This window comes from Pteropus medius, unplaced genomic scaffold, assembly GCF_902729225.1.
Source record: "Pteropus medius unplaced genomic scaffold, Ma_sr-lr_union100, whole genome shotgun sequence".
Taxonomy (NCBI): Eukaryota; Metazoa; Chordata; class Mammalia; order Chiroptera; family Pteropodidae; genus Pteropus; species Pteropus medius.
In genome coordinates this window covers 734,933-751,527 of record NW_024345483.1, presented here as the reverse complement: position 1 = coordinate 751,527, position 16,595 = coordinate 734,933, and the positions used below count along the sequence as shown (strand labels likewise).

Genomic DNA, 16,595 nt, shown 5'->3' with positions numbered 1-16,595 from the left:
TCCAAATCTATAAACAGGAAACTGGTTATGAGTTTTCCAGCCTCCAAGGAGTATTTATTTTCCAATGCTCAATCTAGACATGATCAAGGAGGGTAACAGAAAAGAAAGAAACCCTCTGAAGGCAGAAGCAAGGTCCATAGAGTAAAAATGACCGGGGGCGGGGGGGCGAGGGGGCGGGGGGAGATCCCTTCCCAGGGAGCACAGTCGGGATTTAATCAAGGAATATTCTCACTCCCTAGGCAGGGAACTCTTTCTGGGTCTGTCTAGTAAGATTTAAGAGTTGCTATTAACCAGTGACTATGTTGTGATTCCTATTTTTTTTTCTCCAGAAGAGACTGTTTATTGTGGTTATCTTTCCCAATTTCACCACTGAATATTGAACATGAAGGGACCAACAGAGTAAAAAGCTCTGTCTCTATTTTAATTCTAGCCTGCATTTTCCCTTTGGCCTTCAGGCAAATAGCTCCTGCTGTAGATATGCTAATCATTAGAGGAATTCTGCTTGAGGCTTGAGATTTTGAAAGAACAGCCAGTTGCCAAGAAGGTGCATCTCCAGAGGAGGTGGGGAAACAGGTACAAAATAATGATTTTTTTTTTTAATCAAAGATTTGCAGGAACCTCAAGACCAGACTCAGATCAGCAGGGGTAAACAAGGAGATTTAGAGATTTCTCACTCTTCCTTGGATCCCTGTTGGTGTCCAGATGTCTGTGGTCATTAGTCACCTTTTGTCCCTCCCATTCTCCCTTCCCTCGACATAAGAGAAGCCTGAATTCTGAGTCCTTTTAGGATGAATTTTAGGAACCTCTAAGGTGCCCTCTCGAGGTGGTGCCTTCTTGATCAATAAACCTTTCTTTACAACACACTCTGACCTTTTGAATATTGGCCTTTTGAAGAATTGGGCACATGAACTTTGGCTGGGTAACAGTCCCAGATTATAAGAGTCACAGTGATTGAATGGGACTTTTTGATTCCTTCCGTGGGGAGGGGTACATGTGTTTTGCATGAAGGCAAGTAGACAAAATATTTGGTGACGAGAAAGGAAGATGGGGTAGTGATTAGTACTATATATTAAATATTCAAGATCTCAAGTACACATGTTACCATTAGGGGGATTTTCGAACTCCAGGGTCGCCCCAGTGACATGGGGGGGATAACGATGCAGAAGTGCAATTAGCATTTTTTCCTTGTTTCTTCCTCACTGATGCAGCAAAGAATTGCAGGTCAGTGAGATTTAGAGAAAGTAAGATTTATTGAAAGTAAAATTTATTTTAGAAGGAGATGGGTCATGCTAAGGAAGGCTGCAGCCTTGTGAAATTTGAAAAGTAAAAAGATAAAAGAAATAAGAAACAGAGTATACTCCAAAGGAAGAGCAGGTTTTCAACCAAGAGAGCTGTAACAACGCAGAAGTGGGAAGGTCTGTACTATATTGGCGCAGTGATGTGTGGTTACAAAGGCATTCCTGTGTGATTGGCACGTGAGGTCATTTTGATTGACACTTGGCTGTTATATAACTCTTTGCCTAATGTGCATGTGCTTACCCAGAATTCAGTCTGTTATAATTAGCACGAACTTACAGGCATAAACATGATATTATAATGATGGCATAATGAGGCCAAGGTCGTGGGCAGGTTAGGGTAATACCTTCTGCACAAGGGTCTGTGGCCGGCTTAAACCAGCTATAGGTTATGGCCCTCCCGTCCTTTGTCTCCCAGGATGTAGGAGGGATTCTCTAACTACCAATGGGGTGTTCTTTAGGTGGTCTGTGGGCGAGGCCTCTACACTGTTCCCCCGTCGCTCACGTCTGACTAGGTACCTAACACATGCTAGGATTGCTTTTCCACACCCCTTGAATTAGGTGTGGCCATGAGATTTGCTTTGCCCAAGAAATGTGAATCAAAGGTATATGTTTCACCCAAAGACAAGTTTTAAGAGCCAACATGCAATTTTACACATTCTTTTACCCTGTTATGTGATCATGGAAGTAGGCGTTATGATAAAGTCTCTATCAGGGTGGGCCCCTGAGTGATTTTAATGAACATAGACCTGTACTGGACACATAGTTTGAGAAGGAAGTAAACCTTTGTTGGGTTAAGCTCTGTGGTTAGAGGTAGTTTACTACCACAGCATAACAGGCTAGCCTGACTAATGCAGTTTCATCTTTTGTCTTTAGCACTCTTCCCCATTTCAGCTGTACTGTGCCCTTTCAGTGGCCATTCATCCCACCCATTCTGACTTTTGGTAAGCATGGTTCTCCTTAGTGGCAGTCAGGAATGTGTTAAACAATCAAGGCAGCAAGGTGCCACAATTTTTATTTGTCCAAGGCAATCCACAGAAGCTAGGAGGACAACAATATCGTCTTCCATCTCTGGGATTTCCTCCTGTCTAGCAAAGCAACCGGTAGAACACATAAAGTAATATTGGCGCACAAATATCTGATCTATTTATACTCCCTGTAACCATGTTAATGAGGGGTAAATGAGATTCAGAATTTGCAGGCTGTTAAGTTCTTAATGTCCCTATTTATTAGTATTCTGAATGCACATATGAGATTTCCGGGACAGAGTAGATTAATCATTATTTACTTTCAAGCAAATAACAACTTTGTGGTTCTCCTGTGCCTCCATTTCTTACACTTGAGATGACAAGATGAGAGTTGGATGTCACTGTACACAAACAGAATTTATATTGCCTGCAAGGAATGCAGAAATAAATGTGGGCATTTACATAGGAGAGAGGAGGGGCTGTGCATATTGAAAGGAGGGAGCAAATCCTTTGCTCCTTGGGAAGTATCTGGTGTTCTTACTATAAATCTCTCTTGGGAGAAGAAAAGACCATTGTCTCCAGCTTCATGATCTAGGAATGAAATGTAACATACTTCTAATGATAAATCTCTCTGGAGTTCTCACATCATCTGTACAGTTTATAAAATACCTTCCAAGCCTTGCCATTTTATCTCAGGTCCCAAGTTTCAGTAAGATTGCTTAGCAAGTCTAAACTGTGCAGAAACATGAACTATTTCTCTACAGGCCCACATAGGCCTAGTTAATCATTTTTACTTAACCCAAGAATATAGTCATGTGATCTTATCCACTCTCTTGACAATTGAAACTTTTTACCTTGGCCTTCCTGTAAAGGGAGCTAGCTAGATCATGTGATTTTTCTCTTCCTGCTTATGGTTATTTTACTTATGCACGGCTCTACTCACTGCACTATAATTCACATAAAGAAGGAACCTGAAATCAGAACAGCTGGCAGTGATACTCGTAAAGTGAAGTCTTAGACATTCAACCTGAACTCCAATTGTGTTCTTGGCTTGTCTTGGTCACGGGAATGAGGACAGATTGTAGCCTCCTTACTAACTTATGTTTCTCTCTAGATCTCTCTTGATCTGCCAATTTAACACATTCTACTTTTGTTAACCAAACCTGTCCCATTTTCTTCCTCAAATAGATAAATTTCCCTCAGATCAACACTATCTAATTAGGTGGACATTTTCTATTTAAGTCTTTCTCTAATTCGAGGAAATTTTAGTTCACTATTCTTTAGTTCGCTGTTATTTTATTGTCTCCATTCTCTTTCTCCTCTTTCTGGGACTTCTATTATAAAATTGAGTAGGAAGTTGGCTTGGAATGAAGCCATCAATCCGAGGGAGCAGCGAGTGGCTTTCCCCAAAGCAGCTCACGTGCGCTGCTATCATCTTTCTGGGTTTATAGAAGCCAACCTTCTGGTATCCCGGGTCAGCAAGATGATGGCATTATAGTCAGGTTCTCATGTAAATGAGAGGTTATGCCTCCGATACCACCTCTTAGGTCCAGACCCACTACACTCACCATCCATCCTGATGGGTAGAATGCCTGGGAAATTAGGACAAATGTATGTGGCCATATACCTCATTATGATCTCTCTCACTTCTGGGCCTTTGTGCATTCATCTTGAATGGCCCTCTCCTCTTTGCCTAGCAAATTCTGAAGCATCCTTTAAAGCCCAGTTCAGAAGTTATTTTATTCAATAAGTATTTGCCTAATGTAACTATGGTTTTGGCCCTACACAGTGCTGTACAGTGGCAGCTCACAGGGCTTAGTCTAGTGGAAGATTGCAACGAAACGTGGTGAATGTCAGCATAGTAAGTAAGCGTGACAGAGTGGAGTAGAGGCAGTAACAGAGCTGCTTTACCATGGAGGACAAGGCATGAGAGACATGGCCTTTCATGTGAGAACTGAGGCAATAAGTAGGAGTTAGCCAGATTAAGGCAGAAAGGGAAGGAACATTCTAGACTGAGGGAACATCCCATGTAAAGGCCCCAAGACATAATACTTCTTGATGTGCAGTTGATGTGGCTGATGCATTGTGAGTGAGGCAGGGATTGTGAGGCCGAGCAGGAATTTTAAGGCCAAGGTTAGATTTGGGATTTCATTTTAGGTACAGTAGGATGCCACTCAGGGGTAGTAAACAGGCAGATGATCTGGTTTACGATTTAAAAGGCTAGCTCTGTAGTGATCCAGGTGAGAGATTATGATGGAAAGATGGACTAGGTGCTGGCAGTGGAAGTGAAGAGAAGGGGGTACAAGATGCAATTTAAATTAGAGGCTGAGCACACAAGACTGTCAGCTGTGCGGGAGGCAAAGACAAGAGAGAAGTATCAGTAATTCCTCCTAGGTTTTTGGTTTGAGCATGCGGGCGAGTGATGCTTCTGTTTATTCATAACAAATGACCAAGGGAAAAATTGTGTGGGTTGAAGAGTCGAGAGTCCTGCTTCGAACAAGTTAAATTTGACATGAAAGAATTAGGCTAGAGATGGCAATTTGGCAGTCATCAGCATAAAGCAGATGTGGCAGTTTTCATACATGTCTGCAAATTCTTAGGCACTCCTCCCATTAAGAGGTGAGGCCTGTGCCCTTCCTCTTGAATCTGGGCTTGCTTTCGTGACTCTGCTGTATCCTATAGCAGCGGTTCCCAATCTTTTTGGCACCAGGGACCAGCGCTCCTATGAGAATCTAATGCCTGATGATCTGAGGTGGAGCTGAGGCGGTGATGCTGGCGCTGGGGAGCAGCTGCAAATACAGATGAAGTTTCGTTCATTCACCCACTGCTCACCTCCTGCTGTGCAGCCTGGTTCCTAACAGGCCACAGACCAGTACCACTCCTTGGCCCTGAGGGTTGGGGACCCCTGTCCTACCGAATGCAGCTTCTTCTCAAGTTAGGGTAGTAAACACAACTTGTACCTGGTCCTCTTGGAATGCTTGTTCTCCAGTGGCTCCTTCTGGAGCTTTCTTTCAGTACCCAGCTGCCATGATGTGAGAAGGTATAAGGAAAGGCCATGTGTAGATGTTCCAGGCAACAGTCCCAGTTGAGCCTGTCTTTCAACCATCACAGCTCAGCTGCCAGATGTGTGAGTGAAGGACCCCAATCCCTGGTCTGGCACATAGAACCTCCTTCATCTTCTCAGTGTAGGACCCAACACTTTCCCTGCTGAACAGGACTGGAGCAGGGCAACTAACCTGTCTGCATCTCCTCACAGAATCCCCTTTCACGTGGAGTTTGGCAGTAGATCCTCCATCCCCTATGTTCTTGTTAATTAATGCATCTCATCACACGAGACCCTGCCACACGAAGCTCAGGCCAAGGACATGGTGGGGGGAGTGAGGAGGTCACTACTAGACCTGAGAGTTTGGCCTCTGCATTATCAGGTTTAGCCTCCTAGCTGTTCTTAGTTGGTGTTTAATCAAATTCTTTGGAGACTGCCAACCCATCTGAGTTACGTGACGGGCAACCAAAGGATGGGGTTTGTTTTCCTGGGTTGGGCTAGTATGGGAGCCCCGGCATGTGGAGACATTCAGAGGTAGAGTGGAGCACCAGGCAGCTGCTGTAAAGGGTACTCTTGACTTGGCTCTGATCAGAACCCCGGTTTACTAATGGGGAAACTAAATCTCAGCTCAGGGGAAGGACTTGCCCTACATCACACAGCAACCGTGGTGGGATTGATCCCTGGCTAAAACCCAGGTGTTCATTTTTCTGAGTAAGTTTCAGACTCTAGGGGAACTCAGCAATGGAAGTGCTGATGGGAACAGCTTGAGCTTTCCTGTAGATTAGGTGAACCGTTTTCAGAAGCAAAGTGTTTTCAGGAGGTTCTCAAGGAAACAACACTTAAATATGGTATCAGGCCATTTTGCTAGGGAGGCACCCATGTGTGCCTCACGTGCTCTGGGGTAAGGAATAACCGAGAGGGGACTGTGGGGTTGCTGCAGCAGCAGGGCGCCTATCACATGACCACAAGGCTGGAACACGCACCGGGGTCAGAGTGGTTTTATTTCAGGGTTAGGCTAGTATGATTTGACATGCTTCCCGCAAGGACATTTTCCCCATCCCTTATAAGTCAGGTGATTTCCTCAAGCAGATCTCATGAGATTACCTCTCCAGTTTTTCCTAACTCTGTAATAAATCAGGGTCATCATGCATTTCCCGACACATGTTTCAACCAACCAGACACTCACTCTGTCTCTGCCTGATAACTGTTACCTAAGAGAACTATTTCCTAAGGGCAACAGTAATCAATGGAAATGAGAAAGCCTTTAGAATTGTAATGAAGATAGCTTTCTCTATTTCCTGGGAGTGGGGAATTTTGCAGAGGAAGCAATACAGGTGTTTCCTTCTCTGTCACACTGGGTAATAAGATCCCTGAGTTAAGCCATGGTTTCACATCGGTTCCATTTTGGATCACTGTAACAGGCCTCTCGATCTGGGTGTGCCTTTTTCTCCTGCGTATTCCAGTGGTGTTAAAAAGCGGAAAGGTGGCACGCGAGTGGGGGCGAAAGCCAAGAACAGAGTACCACCTGTGTCAGGCAGAGAGCAATCAAAACAATTTCTCCAACCCGAGTACAATTCCGAAAGAGTTTAATAAACAGCCACTAAACATTGCACCAAAGCATTTGGAAACACAATTTCTACAAAGAGGCAAAGGTCAGTCTTCCTTTCTAATTCCTAGACGATCATCAAGAAGCCCACCCCCCACTCCCCACCCCCACCCCCATCCCCACACAACACTATGCTCTTCTGGCTCATGAGTTTACCTACAGACACAGTATTAGGAATAATGGGACTGGCATGCATTATCCCAGCAATGGCAAGGAAGCAGGGGATGGGGGCAGGATGGGTGAAGAGGCAACCAGCAGCTAATGACAGACCCCTTAGGAGCTTTGTTCAGGGGGCAGACAGGGAGAATCTGTGTTTGGTACCATCTGTGGCTTTACTTTGGGCTTCCAAGATAGTCTGGATGAGTGGCTGGGGCTGCCATCTTAATCTCATTCCCTGGGTAATACATTATAGCTTTCTAAGAATCTTTTTAATGTCCAAGCAAACCATATTTAGGACCCAGCAGGCCTGTTGAGATGGTGCCAATTCTAAGGTTAGGGTGGACCTGCCTTCTCAATCCTGTCTTCATTTTGGCCTTCGGGAAAGAGGCACGTGATGATTCTCTATTACAGACATTTGTAAGGAGCCAGGGCAAGTCACTCAAATGTCTAAGACTCAGTTTACCTACCTTATAAAAATGCTGTAATTATAATTGTCCCTTTTACTCACATTAAGAACAAATGTGATCAAATGGCCCCTAAGTAATATATTGTCAAACTGGTAGTAAAGTTAATCATCTAGTTGAGTCAAAAATCGACTAGACTCTGATTCACCCCTCTTAGAATCAGCATTAACAGAGGAGCAGTTCCCTGAAACAGTGGGAGCCAAGTCCTTGGGCCTGAGCTGGGGTTTCGGATGTGGAGGATGTGGAACGAAGCAGCTGACTTTCATCTGTCGGTGGCCCTCTCTTTTGAGCAAGACTTCAAGCCTCAGCTACCGCCTGACCCAAACCTCCGGCCCCATCCATTACTCGACCAGTTACCTTGGCAAGGAGATGACTTTACTGTCTCTCTCATCCTTCTAAAATTATCGCATAGGCATGTGATCTAGATCTTTCTGTATCTATTTGTACCTTTTTAGTATAAATTTTGAAAATACTTGATCCTTTCCCTAAAGAGTTTGCAGGTGGTAATAAGTCCAAACTAAGCAGTGTCCAGCGGGCTACGAGGAGGTCAAAGGGCTTGAGAAGAGGGCTTTCCTGGAGGAAAGTTATACCAAAAAAAAGTACTATTTTCCTGAGGAGCTGGACATGGCAGGGCACCAGCCACATTAGTGCCAGGCTGGCCCAGTTGGTTCTATTGGTTTGGGCCATACGTGACACACAGTGGTGGATTTCAACTGTCCCCACTAAGCTCCAAGCCAATAAAGGGGCTGGGGGCCATGTGCAAAGATTAGCTCCTGCCTTTGCCATTGGTACTTATAGCCAGTGGGCCCTGCCATAGGCAGGGGAGGTGGCAGGCAGGCCCACACGGGATATCCCAGCCAGGCTCCCTAGTGAATCAGAACCACCTGATGTAGACAAATCCACAATCCTTCTTGGTCTGGACCTGTTAAACGGCCAAGGCTCCCACTATGGGCAGTAGAGTCTCCAGTTCTTTCTGCAGTTGGCGGAGTGCAATGAAATACATGCAGCGCCCTCAGCTGGGGGAGACTGGCAGACTAAGATGAGCAACCGGACAAATGGCAGTGTTTGGCTCTGATGAGGATGTGCTCAGCAATGTTAGAGGGACAAGTATTTTTTCTTGTAATTGTTTTTCCATTGAGATTCATAAATGTATATATAAATCGAGAGTCACAGCTTAGTAGAGGGTTAAAAAGAGGAATCCTGAAACTCATTGAAGGGAAGCCCTGGGGTGTGGGTGCCTGGATGCTCCCTAGGGTATACGGTGCTCTGGTTGCTGCGCCGCCACTATCTACTGTTTGCGGATCATGCCCTTGATAGCTGACTCCCGGTTGACGTACGTGGCCCAATAGACCAGATTGAAAATGGCAAAGAGCACAGGAAAGATGATGCGGGAAATTTTGTCAACCTTGCTGACGCTATTATAGGTCTTGGTCTCAGTCGGGATGTCCTGCACGTAGGTGGTCTTGGGCGAGGCGATGAGTGTCGGGGTGGAGGACGTGCTGGGAGCAGCGCCCTTGGAGATGGTGGAGAACTCGGTGTCCTTAGCCAGGTTGATGGGGTAGGTGGTCCCCACGATGTTGAAGGTGGTGCTGGTTTTCTTCGTTGGGGCTGCTGGTGTTTTCTTCTATGGGCCAGAAAAAGTAGGGGAGAAGGGGGAACAAAAGAAAAGCGAATTAATTCTTTACACAGAGTGCCTTCAGAGGCTGTGGGGAGGAGGAGGAGCCATGAGAGAAGTTAAGAAACGGGGGCCATGAAGCCAATAGCACTGAGTTGTCAGGTTTGTGTCTAGGGATAATTGGAGACAAGTTTGAAAATAGAAACTTTGCATTATCCTGCTTTACTAGCTATGTGGCTTTGGCCAAGTCACTTCTCCGTTTTGAGCTTTAGTTTCTTCATCTGTAAAATGAGGATCGAAATATTTGGCAGAGTTGTTGAGAGGATCAGATGAGAGAATACTGGTAGAAATCACTTGAAAACTGTAAAGTGTTGGTCACATGTAGGGTCCTACATAATCGTGTGATTTGATCCTCACAGTAACCCTATCGAGGTAGGTGGGTGACATTACTCCCATTTCACAGATGAGAAAAAGCCTCAGACTGAGTGGCAGAGCTCTCAACAGCCACCCGGGCTCCTGACTTTTATCCAGGACTGCACTGTGCTGCTTTCTACAGGCACGAGACACTTTTTGGTTACCCGAGAAATAACTCCAAAAGGCTTCAACCATCAAGTGGCACATCTCCTGTGGGGAAGAAAGCTCCGTGAGTTGGAAAGTCATTTCGTCTCAAAGACACAATAAACACGATGGCACGTGTACATGCATCATTACGACAGTAGCTCACCCTTCATGCACTGTAAATGTGTTCAGCAGGCTAGGAGACACACCAGGGTTTTCCACTCTCGCAAGGCTGCGGCCGGTGCCACAGCATCCCCAGGGAGCTAAGCAAAGGCTTGCCTCTGACACAGCAAAGGCAGGGACAACTGGGGGCTTGCTATGACACTCCCATTTGGATTTTTCTTTTCCGAGTAAAAAAACTCACTGGGAAACAAGCATGCACACGTGTGCCCGTTCGTTCTCACATATATAACCCATGTATACATGGACCCTCCATGTAGAAAAGAGACAAAACTCAGGCCTGGATTAGGAGGGAGAGGCCGAGGAAGGGGAGGCCCTGGGAGCAGGCCAGTCCCAGACTCAGCCAAAGGCGGTGGCCGAGCTCATAGTCTCTGCTGTTTGCTGCCTCACTCCCCAACTCTGGCCTTTTCTTCCTTCCATCCCTCTTTGTTTCTAGGAAAAAGTGGAGATAGATAAGTTTCAGAAATGCCCAAGAGTATTTGAGGAAAAGTGACAACTAGCTGCATCGCCCTGATTTCAGGCACCTCACAGCGTTCCCTTTCTCGGCGTTACTTTGCTTTCCAGTGTGTTTTACCTCTTTATTCTTCTACTTCCTACTTCTTTTCTGGGTTTCTCTACATCCATCCTCTCTTACTGACCCATTTTTCTTAATTTTGTCTATTTTTTTTCTTTACTTCAGAATCCTCACCGTTTTGGTCTTTTTTCTCCCTTTAGATCATGCTGCTATTTACCTTCCTAATCCTGATGATAACTTTTGCCAAATATTTACTGAGTAGCTACTGGGCCAAAAACTATGCTAGGTGTTTATGGATAGGTGGGAAGGTTAGAAGATGAGTCAGCTTTAGTCCCTGTTTTCCAGGAGTTCACAGTCCAGTGGGGGAGAGAGCCTTGTGAACACATCATTGTTTTAACGCAATCAGGGCTCTGCCAGATACAGCAGAGTGTGATGGGAATTCAGTAGAGGGAGGGGCACAGTCCCTATGGGTGTTCAAAATGGTGGCTCAGAGAAGGCAATGAGCTGGGTTGTAAAAAAAAAAAAGATGAGTGAGAGCTCATCGGGTGAAGATGCAGCGCAGGCCAGTGCCCAGGTTGAGGGGACTGCTTGTTTAAGGGGTGGCAAGGGGTCTGCTGCAGCTGGATCATAGTGAGTGTGGCGAAGGCCTTGAGTGTCGTGTCCTCCTGTTTTGCTGACCTGTGCTGGCTTCAGGGTGTTCAATCGGGGAGGAGGAGTGGGGCAAATGAGGGGCAGTTGGTTTAAGTAAATGAAGAGTCTGACTAGTAAGACATTCACGAAGCAGTACTGGTCTTTCTCTTTTGAGGATTGCAGTCACGTTATTACAAGCGGAAGCGGGTAGAACTAAGGCTTCTAAACGTCCTGTAAATGCTTTAAATACCACACGGGGCTCATTTGTAATTAGATTCATTGTGTGAATAGAGGCCTGCTGCTAAATGTCCCTGCTATTAAATAAAAAAGCACTTTATGTGTTTGCCCACTTACTTGTTAATTTGCTTAGTAATCTCCTTCATGGGTAGACCAAAAAAAAAAAAAAGAGAGGAAAAAGCTACTACCCTGAAAGCTTTTGCTGGAAGCTTTCGCGTGTTATTTCATTTATTCATCTTATGAGCTGGTTATGACCAAATCTCTGAAACACTCATTCTGAGCAGCAAACTCCTTCGTTAGTTTCGTAGGCACTTTGTGTTCTATAGGTGGGGAGAAGCAGCAGTTGATTTAATTGCAGACATTATAATAAAGGAAATTTATGTTTTAATTTCCCGCACCCTTTCCAAAATGGTTCATTTAATCAGCCAGTGTAACTTTTACCTAAATTGTCAAGGAAATCAAAGCAAAAGTTGTAGTGTTGAGAAGTCAGGAGTGGGAGGCAGAGATTAAAGGTTAATATTTCTGCATCTAGTTCTCTAAATACTTCTCCGCTCTGGAATGTTGATAGATATAAACCAGACCGACTGAACTTTGACTAAGATGCAATTCCAGTCCGACCTCCCCAGCCAAGTGCCTGGCTCTTAGGCCTTTGATAGGTGTTTACTGAATGAAAAAAAAGTCCGCGCCCCTCAGAAGATCCCCTGTGTGACTTGCAGTTTGTTCCTCCTGAGTCTTGAACTCGCCTATACAGAGAGCAAGCATGTCTCTGTAGTTCAGCCTGGAATAATTCCCAGACCACAAAATGGAACTGACTCCTCCAGGTTCCCCCAAGCAGTATGACTCTGGACAAGGTTACCTTTCCTTCTAGAAAGCTACCTCATGTAGGTCTCGGGATGAGGCAATCAAAACTTTTATGGGCCGGTGCACGTCCAACTCGAGTTTCCCTCAGATGGCACTTGGTCTATGTTTCCAGAAGTACAATTTAAAGGGATAGTTGTAGCTCTGAATGTACTTGAGACACAGTCAGGACTGTGGAATATATGCAGAAACGGTCCAGGGCCTCTGTGTCACCTCCCCTAACAGTCATCCAACTTTCCTGAACCCCAGTTTTCAGAAATGGGGCAAAGTAACAGAGCTTATGCTATGTGAGATTCAAAGATGAATCAGCAATGACAAAAAAAAAAAGTCGATTTTTTAAATGGGCAAAGGACTTGAACACACATTTATCCAAACAAGATATAGAGATGGCCAAGAAGCACGTGAAAAGATTGTTAACATCACTGGTCATTACGTAAATACAAATCAAAACCACAATGAGATAGCACCTCACACCCATTAGGATGCCTACTATCAACAACAAAAACAACAACAACAACAACAACAACAACAAACAAAATAAGAAACGTTGTCAAGGATGTGGAGAAATCGGAACCCTTGTGCAAATGCTGGGAATATAAGACTATGGTATGTTGGTTCCTCAAAAACGTTTAAATAGAATTGAAATATGACCCAGCAATTGTACTTCTGGGTATATACCTCTGAAAGTTGAAAGCGAGGTCTCAGAGATACCTGCACACCCGTGCTCACAGCAGCATAATCCCCAGGAGCCAAAAGGTGAAAGCAACCAAAGTGTCCATGGATGGAGGGACGGATAAACATAACGTGGTCTATCCATGCAATGGAATATTATTCAGCCTCAAAAAGAAAGGAAATTCTGATACAACATGCATAAACCCTGAGGACATTAGGCTGCGTGAAATAAGCCAGTCGCAAAAGGACAAATACTGTGATTCCACTTATATGAGGACACTTAAAACTAGTCAGATTCATAGAGACAGAAAGTAGAATGGTGGTCGCCAGAGGAAGGGTGGAACGGAGAATGGGGAGTTATTGTTTAATGGGGACAGAGCTTCGGTTCTGGAAATTGGTTCTACAACAATGGGATGTATGTGATATGACTGAACTGTACACTTAAAATGGTTAAGATGGTAAGATTTAGGCTGTTTGATGAGGAAGAGTAATTAAAATAAGAGAGAACTAAAATATAAGGGAGAAAGCACAAGAAACATGCAGAGAGTCATAAATAATGAGTCAAGGGAATTCGAAAGAAGAGAGCATGTGGGGTTAGGAGGAGGCAATCAGCCAATAGAAAGGAGAGAAAATGCAGGTGGGACAAGAGTAATCACCTGTACCAGCTTTCTGAGAGGGTGGAAGGTATCCAGAGCCCAAGTGGGGAATTACCTGGGGCCAGATTGCGGCCAAGGAAAGAGTGGATGAGATTCAAATACTACCTGTGCCTTGGTGGGAAGAAAGGTACACAGCAAGCTAAGGCGAATCTTATACAATGGCTTTTTTACGTTCCCTGTGGAGAAGGTGAAGGAGATAGTCAAGATTTAAAATAGATTTCATTCCTTAGATTCCGCATATAAGTGAAACACACATGGTATCTCTCTGTCTGACTTATTTCACTCAGCATAATAACCTCTAAGGAACAAAAAGAACAAACTAATCAAAAACAGACTCACAAATATAGAGGACAATCTGGGGATGGTCAGAGGGAGGGGGCTGGGAGAATGGGGCAAAGGGTTAAAGAAGTACAAATTAGTAGCTGATAGATGGTCACGGGGATGGGGAGCACGGCATGGGGAATGCAATTAGCACTAATGTGATGGCTGGGTGGAGGGTCAGGGGAGAGAAAGAGTAATTACGGGGATCATTTTACAAACTATATAAATGTCTAACCGATGTACTGTGTACTTGAAACAAATAAAATAAAATAAAAAAGAATGTAAGAAACAAACAAAATGCTAGAAAAGGGGACTGAAAATCCATTTACAACTGAAATAAGGCATAGAAAAGCAACTCAGTATTTATGGTGAGGATTCTTATAATAGTACTTTTTAAAGGCAAAACATTAATTTTTTAGGTCTGGCATCTGAATATCATATGATCTATACTGATTTGTTTTATGTCATTAGGGTTTATTTCACCATAAAAAAAAAACCTGTCTGTTAATTATATTAATTATATGTCAATAGCCCCTCATTTAGAATATCTCATTTGGCTAACAGTTCCCAGGAATGTTAATGTTTCAATAAATAATTTAGATATCTGCCCATCCTTTAAGTAGACGTCATAAATTTTATTAGACAATCTGTTTAGAGTGATTTGTCTTAAGGAATATTACAATGGGGGATTTCTTAATATTTGAAATAACTTTAAAAATTTAAGTTAGAAAATGAAAAATACAGATTGAAAAGCAAAGAGAAAAAAATGTGACCACAATTTACACTTTCGGTGTTTATCTTTTAAGACGTATTTGGTACAAATGGAATTATTCCTGGAAGACAAAAATGAGATTGTGGTGCATCATCTGATTTCTTAGCTACAATATACCATAATTATCTACTAATGTTAAAGAAAGTATGACTGCATTTTAATATTGTTTATAGAATTATTTTATTATTACAGATACAATAAAAATAGCGAATCAACCAAAAAGATAAAATAGATTTTAAAGGGAATAGAAGACAGAACTGATTAGGGACACAGAGAAGGACTGCAGTCCCAGGTTGAAGGATCAGCAGAATTCAAGAGTATAAGCTCAGAGTTGTCAGCAATCCGTCAATGTCTGCGGACTGTTTTTCAGAGACGTGGAGGAGTCGGACCGAAGTGAGTGAGGGGGTCGAGAGTGCAGGTGAGTGACTGCAGCGATAGTCCAGGCAGCCGAGGCTGGATAGAAAAGCAACGAAAACAGGGAATCGTGGATTTTGAGAAACTCCAGAGGCTGTCCATTTATTTTTTTAAGTATTTACTGAGTGTCCACTACGTGGCAGGTTCTGTGCTAGGTGCCGCGGGTACAGCAGTGAACAGTAAAACATGGTCCCTGCTGTCGAGGAGCTCACGTTCCAGATAAATAGATAAGCAATTAAATATATACAGCTCTGTAACGTGAGGAGGTGCGCTGTATAATGGTGACATGCAAATCAGGGCAGGGGCAGAGAAGGGCGATGAACGCTAGTCAGAGAAAGTCTCTCTGCGAAGGTGAGCGGAGATCTGAATAAAATGAGAAAGCAGGCCACGAAAAGATCTGAGTCCCAAAGAGAAGAGCAGTGACAAAGCAGTTAGGGGTTAGAATGACAGGGACTTATACACGGATCATCAAGGAAGCCACCTGTGACCTAAGTGGAATAAATGGGGGAGGGAAAAAAGCATGGTGGTGAGGTAATGTCATATAGATCCCCATGGTAAGGCTTTGAAAGCCATGGCAACAATTCTGGATGTTGATCTAAGTGTAGTGGGGAGCCATTAAAGTATTGGAAAAAAGTGTTTCTAATTTACAATTTTAAATGATCATCCTAACTGTTGGGCAGAGAATAGACAGTTGTCATGAAAGCAGAGGAAGAAAATTAAGAGGCTAATCCAACGAAGTTAGTGAGAGATGGTGACTTGAGTGCAAAGGAAAATCTCAGGGGAGTAAGAGGAAAACAGGAAACCGTAATGTATGAGAATCCAGTTAAAGGTCTAGAGCTTCGAAAGAGACATGGTCAGTGTAAAAGATGGAAGAGTAAACGGTCTGGAGGAAATATTGGGGATGAAGGAGACGTGAACCACACTCCCAGAAAATGACAATGAGGAGATTAGCAGGCAGTGCGAGGGAAATCTCAACTGAGAAATGGTTCTTAGTTAAGAGAGAGTTGGAGGGCTCATTCAGTGACAAAGCTCGACGTGCTGAATCGTTTTGTTTTGTTTTTTTTTCCAGTAAACAGGAGTTCCCGGGGGAAGTTTAAGAAAGTTGATGAGATAGGAAGAAAAGTCCAGAATAAAGCCCAGCAGAGTGTAAAGATAAGTGAGGGGAGGATAAACGATCACAAAGGAAACTACAATTTGAGCATTGACCAAGGATGACATGGAAGTGAGCCCCGTAGAGCATATGACCTCACACGTCCATGAAGTTTATCATGAGGTTTTCTGACATCACGTGACAGTTCCAAACATACTAATGTCATTGGCCGACTTAACTCTTTGGCCTTCCTAAAAGCTAAACAAAAACACTACAACAAGAATTACAGGCAATCAGATTTGTTCATTTTCAAAGCCTTTAACCTAGTGGTAGAAGCAGCAGTGCCTGGCAGGGGGTGACAACTCAGAGCTCATTTCATAGGACTAGCCACAGGCTCAATCCTAGTTTATGACGTCAGATTGGTCATCGAATTGAAAAATAAAGACAGAACTTGGAGTGGCTGCAAATAATGTCAACTGGTTATAAAAATCCTTTATATAAAATGAACATGGAGACAATAATGTTGAGAAGATGATGAAGAAA

At 43.7% G+C, this 16,595-nt stretch overlaps 1 protein-coding gene across 1 annotated transcript in view; it reads right to left on the bottom strand.

Annotated features, from left to right (window-relative positions):
* Positions 1-7,036: 7,036 nt before the first annotated feature.
* GABRA3 (gamma-aminobutyric acid type A receptor subunit alpha3) overlaps positions 7,037-16,595 on the bottom strand; it is a 117,761-nt gene continuing 108,202 nt past the window's right edge. Inside the window, exon 9 of the mRNA XM_039873944.1 lies at positions 7,037-9,159. Within this exon, the coding sequence (XP_039729878.1) occupies positions 8,824-9,159 (336 nt within the window). The 3' untranslated portion in view covers positions 7,037-8,823. The remainder of the gene's footprint in view (positions 9,160-16,595) is intronic.